The 16,164-nt window shown below is 37.7% G+C and overlaps 1 protein-coding gene across 2 annotated transcripts in view; it reads left to right on the top strand.

Annotated features, from left to right (window-relative positions):
• Positions 1 to 16,164, top strand: part of GPBP1 (GC-rich promoter binding protein 1) — a 104,883-nt gene that overhangs the window by 40,381 nt on the left and 48,338 nt on the right. For both annotated transcript variants that reach the window (XM_020997538.2, XM_020997528.2), the window contains exon 3: positions 7,729 to 7,848. In XM_020997538.2, the coding sequence (XP_020853197.1) occupies positions 7,786 to 7,848 (63 nt within the window). In that variant the 5' untranslated portion in view covers positions 7,729 to 7,785. The remainder of the gene's footprint in view (positions 1 to 7,728; positions 7,849 to 16,164) is intronic.

Below are 16,164 nucleotides of genomic sequence, written 5' to 3'. Positions count from 1 at the left end.
AATTATATATTAATGGACAAGAAACAACTTGGTACCGTTAAGGGAGCCATTCCTGAACAATTATTTGTTAAAGCAAAGATCAAAATTAACAAAAGCCAGAAGAAAGAATAAAAATGAGAAAAAGATAGGGGGTGCAGTTACAACAACACTAATCTAACTTATTTAAACAAGTTATTAATGCTGAAAAATGGGATGTGTTTAGAGGAAAAGACATTGAAACATTTACAGTAATTTCACGCAGAAGTTTTGCTCTTAGGTTGCTTGCTCTTATAAAGAGACCAGAGTCTAAGAGGCTTAATAAATGCTCAATTTTTTGCAAAGCAGAGCATTAAGACCTTCCAGTTTAGAATATTTGCTTTTTACTAAATTTTTAAAATATTATGGAGAATGGTGCTGGAAGATTATGAACAGTATTTCCAACTAAAACAGAAGAGCAGTGTGAACTGATTCATCATCCAGGACAGCACATCTGGCATACTTGGATCTAATAGTTAATTTCTTCTGTGAGGAGAACAAAGATGTGAAAGTAGCTAAACTAGACCCAAATGAACTCTGAAGAGGAAGTCTGTGTTGAAGTGACACATTTATGAGGGCATTGAGGCAGAGATTCAGAAAATACTTTAAGGAGGGGAAGATACTAAAAATGTGGACAAAAATATGAGATCTTATTTCTTTTAAGAAAGGTGACTGAAAAAATAGTTGCCAGGTTTTGTGTTCCTAACTCTCCCAGATATGTAAAACTTTCATGGGAATAATACCAATGTATAAAAGTTCTCTTTAAGGGTATTATTAAGATTTTTAGGAATAATATTCTGGGGACAGCTAGGTGGTGCAGTGGGTACAGCACCGGCCCTGAAGTAAGGAGGACCTGAGTTCAAGTGCAGCCTCAGACCAAACCCTTGAAACTTATTAGCTGTGTGGCCCCAGGCAAGTCATTTAACCCCAATTGTCTAAAAAAAAATTACTAAAGAAATAATATTCTGAAGTAGACAGAATTTTTCTACTGCATGATCACTTAGAAGATGTAGAGATTGCAAGAACCTACTATGTGCCTATTGTTGATTATGAAGAACTTCAGAGTTCACTTTCGTTTTAGTGATCCTTTAATTTACATTGTGGTAGTCATTGTATTGTTTTGCTTGTTTTTCTCTGCATTACTTATATCTTAACGTGTTTCTGTGAATTTCATTTCCTGTTTCTTTATGGCACAATAATTAGATTCATATGGCCATAGTTTTTTTTTCCCCCCACATACTTCCCAATTATTGGACATGGTTTCCAGTTCTTTGCTGACAGTCTTAATTCAAATATGTTATTATAGTAAACTTTTTTCTTTTTTTCTATTCTTGACTTCTTAGAGTATATAGTAGTGGGATTTCTAGGTCAAAGAATATGAAAAATTCTCGCATGATTCCAGGTTGATAATCACATCTCCAACATCATGCATTAGTGTTTCACTTCATATAGCCCCTTCAGCATTGACTATTCCCATTTTCCCCACATTTGCCATTTCCTAAGTGGGAGGAGAAACCTCACATTGTTTTAATTTGTATTTTTTCTTTGTTATTAGTGATTTTGGCATGTTTTGATGTAGTCATTTATAGTTCGCAATTTTTCTTCTGAGAACTGACTATCTTTGACCATTTATCTGTTGGGAAAAGGATACCTTTTTTCATTATACATACCTTGAACAAACATTGTAAATGGTGAATTGGGCACAGGATGGGATTGAGCAGTCTGCAAAATTACTTTTGGGAAATTGCATACGTCTTTTAATTGACTCCCCAGACTTCTCTCAGAAACCAGGGCCGTATTTTTTAAAAGCCAGTATTCACTCTTTCTTTGTTGTCATATGGCTGGAGATCATCAAACAGTGAAGTCTTTGAACTATTGGGAAAAAAAAAAGTAGCACCCAGAGGGCATTGGAAAAGTGTGAATTAGGTAGGCCTCAGCTCTTCACAAGCAAGGGATTACTTATTCTTAGAAGCTGAAGAGAAGGGGCTACAATCAAAGAAACAGATAAATGATAAAATGTGAAAAGAGTGTGCTCCATTGGTATGCTTGTGATATAAAGAGAATAGTAGGATCCTCTCCAGTTCCTTTTAGGTGGTCCTCTTTATGGTGAATTTAGGGGAAATCACCATCAAGATAGAGAGTTGGCTGGCTTATGATCTACATTGTTGGAGTAAATATTTAGCCAGGTGAGATGGAGTTCATTTGACTGTGAATCTTGTTTCCCTTACTACTAAGTTTTTTGAGGGAAGGGATAATTTTTTTTTAATTTCAAAGAGTTTAATGATTTCTAAAGTATGTATATTGAGATTTTAAAAATAAGTTAGTATGAAGTTGATAGTTATGTTTATGAAATCCTTTTTAGAATTCTGTTTTACATAAAAAAATTTATTGCTGCCTCTTGCTTTTTGAATGTTCATTTTTAACCCTTACTGCTTCCCACCTTCCACCTCTTTGCTGTAATAAAGAAAAACATTTAGGGAAAGTTAAGTGAATATCTAGCATTGTATACCACCACATTGCACATTTTCATCCCACTGCTTTTATACTGAGAAGAGGGAGATTTATTTCAATATAAATTCTGGCATTTTAAAAGAAGCAAGTCAGTAAAGATTTAAGTGCTTATTTTGTGCCAGACACTGTGGTAAGTGCTGGAGATACAAAGAGGTGGAAGATACTTCCTTCTCTCAAGGAGCTCACAGTTTAAAGGGGAGGCAACATGAAAACAACTGAACACAGTTAAGCTATATACAAGACCATTTTGAATTTGTAAACAGATGTGCTAGAATTTAGGGGGATTGGGAAAGGCTTTCTGTAGAAGGTGGTTTTAGCTGGAACTTGAAGGAAGCCAGGAGGTGGAATTTAGCATTCCAGGCATGGGGCAGCCAGTGAGAATCCGAAGAAGAAGGGTCTTGTTTGAGGAATAGCAAGAAGGCCAGTGTCACTGGATTGTGTACAGTACATGAAAGGGAGTAAAATGCAGGAAGCTTGAAAAGATATGTAGGGTGCAGATTATGAAGGACTTTGCATGACAAACAGGATTTTATATTTGATCCTGGAGTCATTAGGATCCCCTAGAGTGTATTGAATAAGGAAGTGAGATGGTCAGAAGAATGGAAGAATATTAATATTTAGATGGCGGAGTGGAGGATGGACTGAATTGGATTGAAGTGTGGAGAGACTTGTGGCAGGGAGACCAACCAATAGGCTACTGCAATAGTGTAGGCAGGAGATGATTAGGGCCTGCATTTTCGTGGAGGTGCCAGTGTCAGAGGAGAGAAGGGGGTTGTATGTGAGAGATGTTGGGAAGGTAGTAGGTTCAACTTCTGCCTTAGCTGCCTTTGATACATACTGGCTGTGAAATCCTGGGCATGTCACTTAACCTCTTCAGTACTCTATGTCGGTGTTAAAACTGAGGTAGAAGAATCTCCCTGGGCCACATAATGTCTTAGAAAACGATAAATTAATATTATCTGTGTTTTATTATTTATTTTGTTAAACCGTTTCTGAGTGCATTTTAACCTGATTTGTTGTAGGTTTGACACTTCTGGTCCAGGCGACTCTGAGACTACTAATTGCAGAGAAGCTGCCAATCTGCTTTGGTAGAGGGAGCTTTCTTTATCTGCTAGTAAAGTCATGGGCCCAGTCCCAATCCCTGTTCTCTACTGTTTAGTGTAGTTTTCCTCAAGAACTGTTTTACATGATAGAGAAGCTATAAAATGGATGTTTTCTTGCTTAATTGTGGATGTTAAACAAGCCTGAGGCAGAGCATGAATTAAAGCCCAGAGTGGCTGAATGTATTCTGTCTCTAAAACTATGTTGACTCTTCCAGCAAACATTTTATAGATCTACTTTTATAAGTTCCAATAAAGCCTTTATTTCAAACATTTAACTTTATAGAAATTTAACTCAAGCTCTTTGCACCATGTACGTTTCCTAATGTGTGTGCTCAAATCCCAATAAAACCTGCCCTTATCATTATCATACACAAAAGAAAAAAAAAATTGTTCATCAAGATGAGCCTACAAAACAACTGCACTGAAGAGCTTGACAGGCAAGTTGTTGTAGTAGATAGAGTGCAAGACTTGGAATCAGGAAGATCTGGGTTCATGCCTCTTCTGTGTACTATCTATTGCCATGAACAAGTCAGTCAGTAAACATTTCTTAAGCACCTCCTATGTACCAGGCCTTGTGCAAAGCACTGGGGATACAGAGAAGGGGACAAGACTGGTCCTGCTCTTGAGCTCATGACTAAATAGGGGAGACAACATACGAATAATAATGTACAAACTAACTATATGGGAGAGGAAGGGAATAAGCATTTATTAAGAGCCTGCTGTGTGCCAGGCATTGTGCTAAGAGTTTTGCAAATATCTTCTCACAACAATGCTGTGAAGTAAGTGCTATTGAAGTAAGGAAAAGGAGGCAGACCATAGATTAAGTGACTTGCCCAGAGTCACACAGCTATTAAGTATCCAAAGTCACATTTGAACTCAGGTCTTTCTGACACCAGGCCAGGTGCTCTATGCGCTGTGTCACTTAGCCATATACAGGATATATTGGAAATAATCAACAAAGAGGAGACACTAGGATTAAGAGACATTAGTAAAGGCTTCTTGTAGAAAAGATGGTATCAAGAAGAGGGTGATCAACAATGTAAAAGGCTATAGAAAGGTCAAGAAGGATGATGATTGAGCAAAGGCCATTAGGTTCAGCAATTAAGAGATCCTTAGTAAATTTGGAGAGCAAGATTTCTGTTGAATGACAATGTTGGAAGCAAGACTGCAGAGCGTTAAGAGAGAGGGAAAAGAAGTGGAGGTACTACTATAGAGTGCCTTTTGTAGTTTAGCCACAAAAGGTGGGAGAGATATGGATGGCCACAGTTAGAGAGGATAGTTGGATCAAGTAAGGGTTTTTTGAGGATGGGGGAAACAGGCATATTTGTAGGTAGCAAAAAAGCAGCCAGTAGACCTATTGTAGATGCATGAGAGAATGGGAATGATAGAGGAGGCACTCTGTTCCACAGGATGGAATGGAATCACTTATGCATGTAGAAGGATTAGCCTTAGCAAGGGCCACCTCATCATGTGAGATGGGTTAAGGAGAAGATAGTGGCAGAATGTATTTTGGTGACAGGAGATGAGGAAGTGAGAAGTGGGAGCTCTTGGCAAATAGTCTCAATTTTTTAAGTAAAATGAGGCAAGGTTCTCAGCTGAGAGGGTTGAGGGGAACACATGGGAGATTTGAGGAGTTGTCAGAGTCTGTTGATTTCACCTTTGCAACATCTCTCCTATGCCCCTCTTCTCTCCTGACAAAACCACGATTTAGTCTTTTGTCACTTCACACATGGACTACTACAGTAGCCTGCTGTTTGGTCTCCCTGCCAGAAGTCTCACCCCACTCCTTCTTTAGGTGCCAAAATGTGTAAGTCTGACCATGTGACTCCCATGCTCTATAAACTCTAGTTATGGGCTCCCTATCACCTCCAGGTTAAAATAAAAAATATTCTTTTATGGAGTTCAAACACCCTCATAATCTAGTTTCCCCCTACGTTTTCAGTCTTCTTAATACCTTAAATCCTCCACTCACTCTTTGATCCAGTGACATTGGTGATCTCTTCATTCTCAAACAAAACATTCCATCTCCAAGCCCATAATGCTCTCCCTCATCTTTGTTTTCCCTGGTTTCTTTCAGGTTCCAACTAAAATCCCATCTTCTGCAGGAAACCTCCGATTCTTAATTCTGGTGTCTTTTCCCTCTGTTAATTATTTCCTGTTTATTCCATATATAACTTGTTTGTACATATTTGTTTTCTTGTCTTCCCCATTAGATTGTGAATGCATTGAAGGCAGAGGACTGACTAGGAATTAGCATTAGCTCAGTGCCTGACACTAGCTGACTAAAGAGCAGCTGTGGTGAGGGGAGTTAATTAGGGAGGTGTAAAAAGGATTGCTTTGTAGCAGTGAGGGCCTAATTGAGGTTGTGAAACATAAATATGTAATGGACCCAGTCACTATGGTTTCATGTTTTCTCCATCTATTCCTTAGCATGAGTGTAGGAATGAAGGCAGTTGATGGTGGAAGTGATCAAGGTTGAGGCTTGGTGTAGGGCAAGATTGTTAGGAAATGAGTGTAAGAGACTGGGGGACAGTGTAGAGTTACAGTTGTTTACCAAGGAGTCAAGATGGGGAAAGGAGGAGACTGTGGGATTGGAGATCACAGTATATACAAAGAAGAGCATTTGGGGTTGTAAACCTGAGAGAGAGTTGGAATGACAATAGATTGTGATCAAATAAGATGAAAGTGGTCATTTATCAAAGATATTTCTGTGTGTAGCTGAGGTGGACTGGAGGAGTAGGTCATATGAAATGATTGATTTGAAGAATTGAAATACGAGTGTTGGAGGTTCTATCTATGTATTTTGAAGTCCTTTAGTATAATATAGAGAATAATATGTAGCCTGTGATGCCTACTGTATTAGGTAGTTGTGAGATGCAAATTGGATTAATATGTGTTCTGCAAACTTTAAAGTACTATATCAATGTCATTTGAGGTCTGTAGGAGGTAGTGAAAGGAAGGCAGACATTGGAGTAAAGTAAGGAAGACCTAGATTTGAATCCTACCTGTCACCACCAGGGCCCTTTTCTCCTTTCCCCACTTCTGGCTCCTTCCTCAGTTTCTTCTAAGACATGCTGATATGGAAGATAGGGGCAAGAAGGAATTGGAGTGGTGTTCCCTTCTTCCTCTCCCTTGCCTTTCTGTTTTGCCCTCCCCTTCTCACCCTCCATCTCTACTCCCCAGTTACCTAGAATCCATCTAATTGCTACTTGCTTACAAGATTTATGTGGGAGGAAGCAAGTCTCTGTCTAGATTTCATTCTGGTAAAACCACCAGGCCTTACCAGGCCTTATAATTTGCCCTTTTCACTTCCTGTGGTCTTCCATCCAGCCTCTATGCTCTGAAGATCTCTCTAGGGTGAAGTGTCTCTCTCCCTCTTCCCCCCCCCCCCACTTGCTCTGTACTGTCTGTTTGCTTTTCATTTGATTGAAATTTATTGTATTTTATTTTGTGTTATGGGAAGAGAACTTTCTGGAGAGTAGAGACTAAGGTGTTTGGGTTTTTTTGGTTTGTTTTTTGTATCCACAGAACTTACTCAGTACTTAATTTAATGTGCTTGGTGTTCCTAGCACTTAGTAAAGTGCTTAATAAATGCTTTTTCATTCATTCTTTCAGTAAACCTGGGCAAGTCCCTTAATCTTCTGGTAGCTCTCTTTCCCTGAATTGAATTGCTGATTTACCTTTGTGGAAGAAGTTTCTATATTTCTAGTTCCCCACACCAATGAATTTAAGGGCTTCCTCCCCCAAAAGTAGGTTATTAAAGTTCGTCACCAGTAGTTCTCCATCTCTCCCTAGAATAAAGAGATGTATTTAATCAGTTGTCCTGGGGAAAAAGTATATTTACTTTTAGAATAGTTTTTACTTTTAAAAAAATCCATAATTTTCTTTAAACAGCAAACTGATTTTGGGGGTAACCAACTAATGTTGTTACTAGTTAGTTAATTCTATAAATCCTGAGACTTATTTACATTAATAAATATCTTTATCCTGTTTCTCAAATACTTCCAAAAGGTACTTAAAGGTAAAGGAGATATAAAAGTATAATTTTGAATAAAATCTATAAAGCTAAAGCATAATTCTTTCCTTTTCTAAATGGCAGGGGCTTGCCATGAGGTGTTGAAACCTTGTTTCACTGAGTTGGAGAGACTGGACCTAAATGGCGCAGCATGACTTTGCTCCAGCCTGGCTTAATTTTCCTACTCCACCATCGTCAACAAAGGTATTCTTTCTTTTATCCCTTCTTTAGGCATATGTATAAAGGTGACTGCCAGAAAGTTTAAACAATCCTTTATGAGATAATTAAATCTTAAATATCCTATGCAAATCGTTATAAATTTAATTTATTGGTTTTGTTATTACAAAGTCACTTTTTTGCCTTTATTAAAACATTTGATCTTTGGAATCCAATTTTTTCCTCCCACTAATAACCAAAGTTTGGTAGATTTGTTTATTTTGAAAGGCAGACTTTATATAAAAATCAAGTTATTCAGCTTTAGTAGGATATGTCTTTGCAAAAGTATTTGAGCCAGAATCAAAATGCTGAAAATTCACAAGCTTAGATTTTAAAAACCTTGATTGTCGGGACTGTTTCAATTTTGTCTTTGTATCCCTAGTGCCTAGCACAGTGTGGCACATGGTAGATACTTAATAAATGCTTATAGATTGAAATACCCTTAGTCTTGATCACAAAAGGATATGGGCACACTCTTAACATTGTCTTTAAAATTTAGTATAGATCCATGAAAGAGAAATGATCAGTTCTTGGAAGTTAAGATGGGGAGGTCATTGGGAGCCACTGGAGTTTTGAAGCAGGGATTAATGGTGGCATGATCAAACCTGTGCTTTAGGAAGATAATGACAGCTAAGTAGAGGATGGAATGGAATGGTGTAGGGGGAAACTTGAGGCAGGCAGACCCACCAGCAAGCTGTTTCAGTAGTCCAGCGGTGAGGTAATGGAGACCCATACTAAGGTGGTAGCAATATTAGAGGGGAAAAGGGAGCATATATGAGAGATATTACATACAAAAATAGAGTTGACAGGACTTGGTAACAGATTGGACATGAAGAGAGATTGAGGAGGCAAAGATGTCACTTCGGTTGTAAGCCTAGTTGACTGGAGGGTGGGTGGGCAGTTTAGGGGGTGGAAATAATAGTTCAGTTGGGTTTAAGATGTCAATGAGGCATCCTTAGAAGCTGATGAGATCACAAAGTGAAGTAATATATATAGAGAAAAGAAGTTATACAGTGTCTGAAGATGTGGAGAGGTCGAGAAAGGTAAGAATTGAGAAAAATGTCATTAGAATCTAGCAATTAAAAAAACATTGTTCACTTTGGAGTGAAGAGTTTCAGTTTTTAGATCTTAATATTATTGTTTGAGAAATTTAAAAGCTTTAAAAAAAATTGGCTCCCATACTACCATTACAAAAATTTGACATTGTCTATGTGTTCTAGTCTGTGGAACAAATTTTCTCGATGCTAATCTCAAGAACCAAGTCTAACTTAATAGGCTACCAGGCACGGGTGGGGAACCTGCAGCCTGGAGGCCACCTTTGCCCTTGTAGGTCCTTGGGGTAAGGTCTTTGGACTGAGTCTAAGTTATACTAAACAAATCCTTTTATTAAGGGGATTTGTTCTGTGAAGTTTGGATTCAGCTACACTTGAGGAACTAGAGGGCCATATGTAGCCTTGAGGTGGAAGGTTCCCTACGCCTGGCTACCTTCTACAGCTGGTGCTCTGTTTCTTCACAGCTTTTTAATATTTGTCATCATTAGTGTAATGAGAATAGTAAATACAAATATATTAGTCTGTGGATGAGAGATTGGAGTAAATTATCTCTTCCCCTCAATTTGGATATTTACCCTGGATTGGAGAATGATTAAATGTGTCCATCAGACCTTCATCCCCCTCCATTCATCCAGTCTGTTTCTTTTAGTTGCCTGTATAATAACTTGAATACTAGTCTTACCTAAAAAATTTGATAACAATTATTTTTTTTTCTTTTTGAACTTCCCCTTATACTAGATGTTTTATGTTTGTGCAGAAGCTGTCACTTTCATGTCATCATCATGCCATTAAATATTTTTGTAATTACCTCTGTTCCTTGTTTGGCTAAGATACATCTTCTATCCATTGCTGTGAAGGGTACATAATCTGCTTATTTTCTAATTTTTTTTGGATAATATTTTAAATATTAAGATCGAGTTTCCATTTTGAATTTGTATGGTGTTGATCTAAGTCTAAGCCTAATTTCTGGTAGACTTCTTTTCATTTTTCATAGCGGTTCTTATCAATTAGGGAGTTCTTACCTAAGTAATTTTTATTTTCCAGTTTATTAATCACTGGGGTATTGAGTTTGGTCTCACTTTTATATTTTCTTTCACCTTTGGCTAGCATATGCCACCTGTACTTACAATTTTGGGAAAGATACTTTTTCTTGAATACTGTATAGGGAGCTAGTACTCTGCACAAGGACAAGGCCTATCTTTTAATTTGTCTTATTACAGAAATCCAAAACTTTTTGCATGTATCCATAGGTGTACATAAATAAAGGCACCCTAAGGTAGAAGGAGTGACTAGGAATGAGTAGGGTAACAGTGAAAGCTTGATAGAGCTTTGAAAGAAAAGATTTGACAAAGGTTGGAAAAGCAGATTGTAGATATATTAAACAAGGGGAAGGAATAGATTTCAGACTAAATGAGCAGTAGATAGATACAACTATTATCAAAATTCAAAATTCATTCAATTCTTTTGTAGATCCCCCTTTAACTCAGACCTTGATTTTAGTAGTAGGGGCCTGTACTTAATATAACTTTCTTTTACTGCATCATTTGCAGCTATTCTCACAAGGAAAATACTCGTGTTAGAAGTGAACATTTGCAGCAGCATGCATTTTAGTCAGTGCTTTATTTTATTTTATTTTTATTTCATTTATTAAGTGCTACTACATGCCAGGCACTGTTCTAACCTTTGGGGATACAAATATGAAAAAAGATAGTCCCCTACCTTCAAGTAGCTTGTAATCTAAAGGGGGAAGACAATACACAAGGAAACTGAAAATGAAGGTGGGCGAGAGGGGAGAATGGACTCTGAAGGTACCCAGTGGAGGGTTGTGGTGGTAAAGTAAGAAAAGTTCCAGAATAGTGCAACTAGTCAGAAATAAGGAGACTTTCTAAGTTGAGTTGCCTCCTTAAATGTTGGAATTCATGGGACAGAGGGTGGTAATGAAATAGAGAACCCAAGACTGATGAGATCTTGCAGGATGAAGAGGTATTCTCAATAATGAGCTTCCTGGGTCGAGGTGGAAAAGTCAGAGAAGTCTTAAAGTACTGTAGCTGGGTGAGAAATAGGGATGATCATTGAAAGCATCGCACAATTTCCCAGATGCAACCCAGCTAATTTCTACTTTCTATTCAAGTCCTGGCCCAACTCCTTGTCTGTCTGTAGTACCTTTCTACAGTTGCATATCATAATTTGTGGTAGTGGTAAACTGCTCTCTGAAATAATTACAAATATTTCTTGAGAGAAAAGGTCCAGTGCTAGATGCATTTAGTATGCTATCTAAATTGTCTAATTGTGGAACCTAGCTATTAAACTGGTAATCTTTCAAGTTTAGGTATGGGCTGTGATTCACGAAAACAGATTCTTTCTGAAACCCAAACCTGAGTATGGCATGAAGATAGGAATCATGCTTTGATGCTTTGACTCCTGAATTCCAGCTATGTAATCTTTATAGATCTGATTTGGCTGATTACCTTTTGAGAAATTATTTACTTATTTGTAATCCATATCTTCTCAAGGTTTAAAATAGAATCTGATCCCTTTTCTAGTTACTTTTTGGCATGGGATAAGACTGACTTCTCTGGCTTTATCTTTAGTAAATCACACAATCACCTAGTTTTTTATAACTGCTGAAGACCAGAATAGATCACTTCAAGGCCATTGTCTACAGATGAACTTTCCTGATAAGAATTCTTTCTTCAGCAGCCTTTATTTTATGTTATTTTTAAGTTTATTGTTTTATTTTCCCCCCAATTACATGTAAAAACAGTTTGCTACATTAATTTTTAAAATTGAGCTCCAAATTCTCTCCCACTCTCCCCAAACCCTTCATTGAGAAGGCAGGCAATTTGACAGGTTCCATATATTGTCATGCAAAATATATTTCCGTGTTAGTCGTGTTAAAAAAAAAAAACACAGACCAAAATAAAAACCCAAGAAGAATAAAGAAAGTAAAAAGAGTGTGCTTGGATGTGTATTCAGGTTTTACCAATTCTTTCTCTAGAGATGGATAGCATTTTTCATCATAAGTCCTTCAGAGTTTTTAATGAGTTGCAAGTGTCATCTTCCCATGTTAAGAATGTAAACAGTTTAACCTTAAGTCCCTTATGATTTCCCTTTCCTGTTTACCTTTTTATGCTTCTCTTGAGTCTTGTATTTGGAAGTCAGATTTTTTATTCAGCTCTGGTCTTTTCATTAAGAATGCTTAAAAGTCCTTTATCTCATTAAATGTCGATTAAATGTTCATTTTTTCCCCCTGAAGGATTATACTCAGTTTTCTTGGGTAGGTGATTCTTGGTTGTAATCCTAGTTCCTTTGCCTCCAGAATATCATATTCCAAGCTCTCTTATTCTTTAATGTAGAAGGTTCTAAATCTTGTGTTATTCTGACTGTGGCTCCACAGTACTTGAATTGTTTCTTTCTGGCTGCTAGCAGTGTTTTCTCCCTGACATGGGAGCTCTGGAATTTTGGGATCTCTTTCAGTAGGTAATTGGTGGATTCTTTACATTTGTACTTTACCTTCTGCTTTTAGAATAATATTAGGGCAGTTTTTCTTGATAATTTCTTGAAAGATGATGTCTAGGCTTTTTTTTTTCCATTATGGCTTTCAGGTAGTCCAGTAATTTTAAAATGATCTCTCCTGGGTCTGTTTTCCAGGGCACTTGTTTTTCTAATGAGATATTTTATATTGTCTTCTGTTTTTTCATGCTTTTGGTTTTGTTTTATTGTTTCTTGCTCAATTCAGATTGTTAGGGAATTAATTTTTTTGGTGATTTTTTTTTAAGCCTCCTTTTCTTGTTGACCAATTCTGTTTTTTAAGAAGTTCTTTACTTCAGTGAATTTTATTCTTTTTTTCATTCCCATTTGGCCAGTTCTGCTTTTTAAGGAATTTTTCTCTTCAGTGAGTTTTTGTGCCTTTTTTTCCATTTGGCCAATTTTGGCTTTTTAAGGCATTGTTCTCCTTATTAGATTTTTGTACCTCTTTTCCCATTTGGCATAGTCTAGTTATTTTTTTTTAATTAATTTATTTTTAGTTTTCAGCATTCACTTCCATAAGCTATCAAGTTTTAAATTTTCTCCTCCTCCCACTTTACCTCCCTTTTCAAGACAGCGTGCAATCTGATACAAGCTCCACATATACATTACTTTTAAACATGTTTTCATGTTAGTCATGTTGCAAAGAATTAGAATCAGTAGGAGGAACCACAAGAAAGAAGAAACAAAACAGAAGGAAAAAAAAGAGCAAATAGTATGCTTCCATCTGCATTCAGACTCCATAGTTCTTTCTCTGGATGTGGATAGCATTTTCTATCATAAGACTTTTGGAGATGTCTTAGATCTTTGCATTGCTGAGAAGAGCCAATTCTATCAAAGTTAGTCATTGCACAGTGTGGCTTTTACTGTGCACAGTGTGGCTTTTACTGTGTACATTGTTCTCCTGGTTCTGTTCATTTCACTCAGCATCAGTCCATACAAGTCTTTCCAGGTTTTTCTGAAGTCTGCCTGCTGATCATTTCTTATAGCACAATAGTACATTACATTCATATACCACAGCTTGTTGAACCATTGCCCAATTGATGGGCATCCCCTCAATTTCCAATTCTTTGCCACCACAGAAAGGGCTGCTATAAATGTATTTGTATATGTGGGTCCTTTTCCCATTTTTATGATCTCTTTGGGATACAGACCTAGAAGTGGTATTAGGTCAACCTATTAAGGAGGACTCTGACAAGAATCTTGCCAGCAATGACTGAGAGAGATTCCCCTGTGTTTGTCATAGGACAAACTATTTCCTTTACCTTTATAGGAATAGAGAATGGAGGCATCCTTGAACTCCTGGGGGATAACCTCTTCTTGCCACATAACCTGTAAAATTTCAGTCAGTTTTTGTGTGAGCAATAGATCCCCTACATTATAAATCTCAGCTGGAATACAGTCTCAGCACCAGGTGTTTTGCCACATGAAAGGAACCTAATTCAAAACCTCTTCTTCAGTTGGAACTTCAGCTAGGGAGGGATTGACTTTAACCAGAGGTAAAAGGTCAGTGGCTTTAGCATTGATTGATGACGGTCTGTTGAGAACGCTATGAAAGTGTTCAGCCTCTCTCTCCAGGATTACTTCCATATCACCAATCATGTGGCTCCATCAGCACTGAATAGTTAAGATGCACCATAGGTCCTTGATCCATGAATAGCTTTTGGGGCATCATAGTAGCACTTCGAATTGTTACTCTTAGCATAAAACTGAATCTCATCTGCCTTCTTACTGAGCCAAGAATCCTGCATCTCTCCTCTCTTAAGTTTTGCTTGTACTTTACTTTTGATGGAATTAAGTGCTGTCTTCTTAGAGATGCATGAACTATCCCTTTGATAAACCCTGTGGAGTTCTCATTTTTTCATTTAGTAGCTTCTGAATTTCCCCATCATTTTCATCAAATCAGTCTTGATGTTTGTGAGTGTTTTGACCCAGATGAGCAAATGCAGTACTTTGCACCAAATTTCTGAAAGCTGTCCACTCCATTTCTGCTCCACTGTTACCAGCTGTGTGTTGGCTCAACTTTCCGTCCAAGTTAGCAACAATCTGTTTCTGCTCAGAGAAGAGCTCTAATCTGTTGACATTAATTCTTCTGGCAGTCATTTTGCTTAGGGCCACCATTTTGGTTGAATGTGAATATTTGGCTTGGAGAGAGGAGAAGTCTATGATCAGTCCGGCACTCTGCTACATGTTGACTTTGTCACTCTCGTAGCCTGTCTCTTCTCCTTACAATCACACAATCTATTAAATGCCAATGTTTGCTTTGAGGGTGCATCTTCGAAGTTTTATTGTGTTTAGGTAAATGGAAGACAGTGTTGATGATGAGGTTATGAAATGAACAAGTCTATTTCCAACTCCATTCCTCCATGGGACACCTTGCCAAGTCAGTTAATCTGAGCCTACTCTAGCATTAAAGTCATCCAGAATTATAAGCTTGTCCTCTTTTGGCGCATTGATGATAAGGTGCCAAACTGTGGTCTCCATAAAAATTTTCTTTGATCTCATCAGGGTTCATCATGGTAAGAGCATAGGCAGTGATGATGATGGCATGACATTTTTCTGCAAGTGGCAATTGCATCATCATGAGCCTGTCATTCACTCCTTTTGGTAGGCATACAAGCTTGCTTGTTGACTAGTTTAGTTTTGATTGCAAAACCTACACCAGCTTTCATAGTCTTCCCCTTCACTGTAGCCACTCCAGAAAAATGTGTATCCAGCTCTGACTTGAGTAAGGTGATCTTCATTTGCCAGCCTTGTTTCACACTATTTGAATGTGAGACCTGCTGAGTTCTCTCTCAACAAGAGCTGTTTATCTTGCAGGTCTACAGGATTTTGTGTTGCCTGTAAGTGTGTATTTTTTCAATTAATATTAAATTTGTTCAAAAGTTTTGGACAATTCTCTTCTATTATTTCCTTCATTAAGATATTAAAGTTTGTTGTGTCTCCCCTCTCTTCCCCCCTACCCTCCCTCCCAGTTGTGTTCTGGGAGAGCTTATAATCTTTAGGTTGTTGCTGTGTATCCCGTCTTTTGAGTTTGTTTTGCTTGTTGGGTGAACATATTTCCTTTTTGCTTTTCTTATTTTAGGTTGTCCTTCAGGTCTGTGTTTTTACATCCCCAGAATCTACTGTTCTATCTTTTGTTTCTTTGGTGAGTTTTGCCATTGTAATTTTTCTTACTCTGCCCATTATTTTTATTGTGCAAGACATAAATTCTGCTCTTTTATGCTCATTTCTTGTTTAAACCACTCAAGACTAACCTGCTGTGATTCCATGTTTTCCTCAAATTTCACAGGGTCCTCTGTCTCATCAGGTATCGGATCATTTTCCTTTTTTTCCCCCTTCAGTATTTATCACAGATGTCTGAACTCATTACTAGATCTGGAGGCCATATTTCTTTCCTTGTTACTGTTTTTCCTGTTGATTTATCTGTTTATGTTCAAGGTCTTTGAGTTTTCTTCCTGGAATCTTTGGTACTTTAAGCATTTTTCTCCCCTCCCTCCCATATTTTCCATATTATTCATTTCTCGACTCTCCTTTGTGGTTTTCTTGGAGGCTGGATCTCAGAGTGTCTCAGCTGCCTCTCACAATGGGAATCTCACAGCTCACCATCCTAGGTCTATGTCCTAACCAACTTTTGGGTGGTCAGAATTTACCCCAGCTGTAATGCTGTGCTCTTTTCTAAAGGTTTGGTGGAGTGCAGCACAGCTCCCCACATACAATGGTG

Source organism: Phascolarctos cinereus, unplaced genomic scaffold (genome assembly GCF_003287225.1).
Source record: "Phascolarctos cinereus isolate Bilbo 61053 unplaced genomic scaffold, phaCin_HiC Scaffold_4;HRSCAF=312, whole genome shotgun sequence".
Classification (NCBI taxonomy): Eukaryota; Metazoa; Chordata; class Mammalia; order Diprotodontia; family Phascolarctidae; genus Phascolarctos; species Phascolarctos cinereus.
The sequence above is the reverse complement of the archived record's forward strand: the minus strand, read 5'-3'. Positions and strand labels throughout refer to the sequence as shown.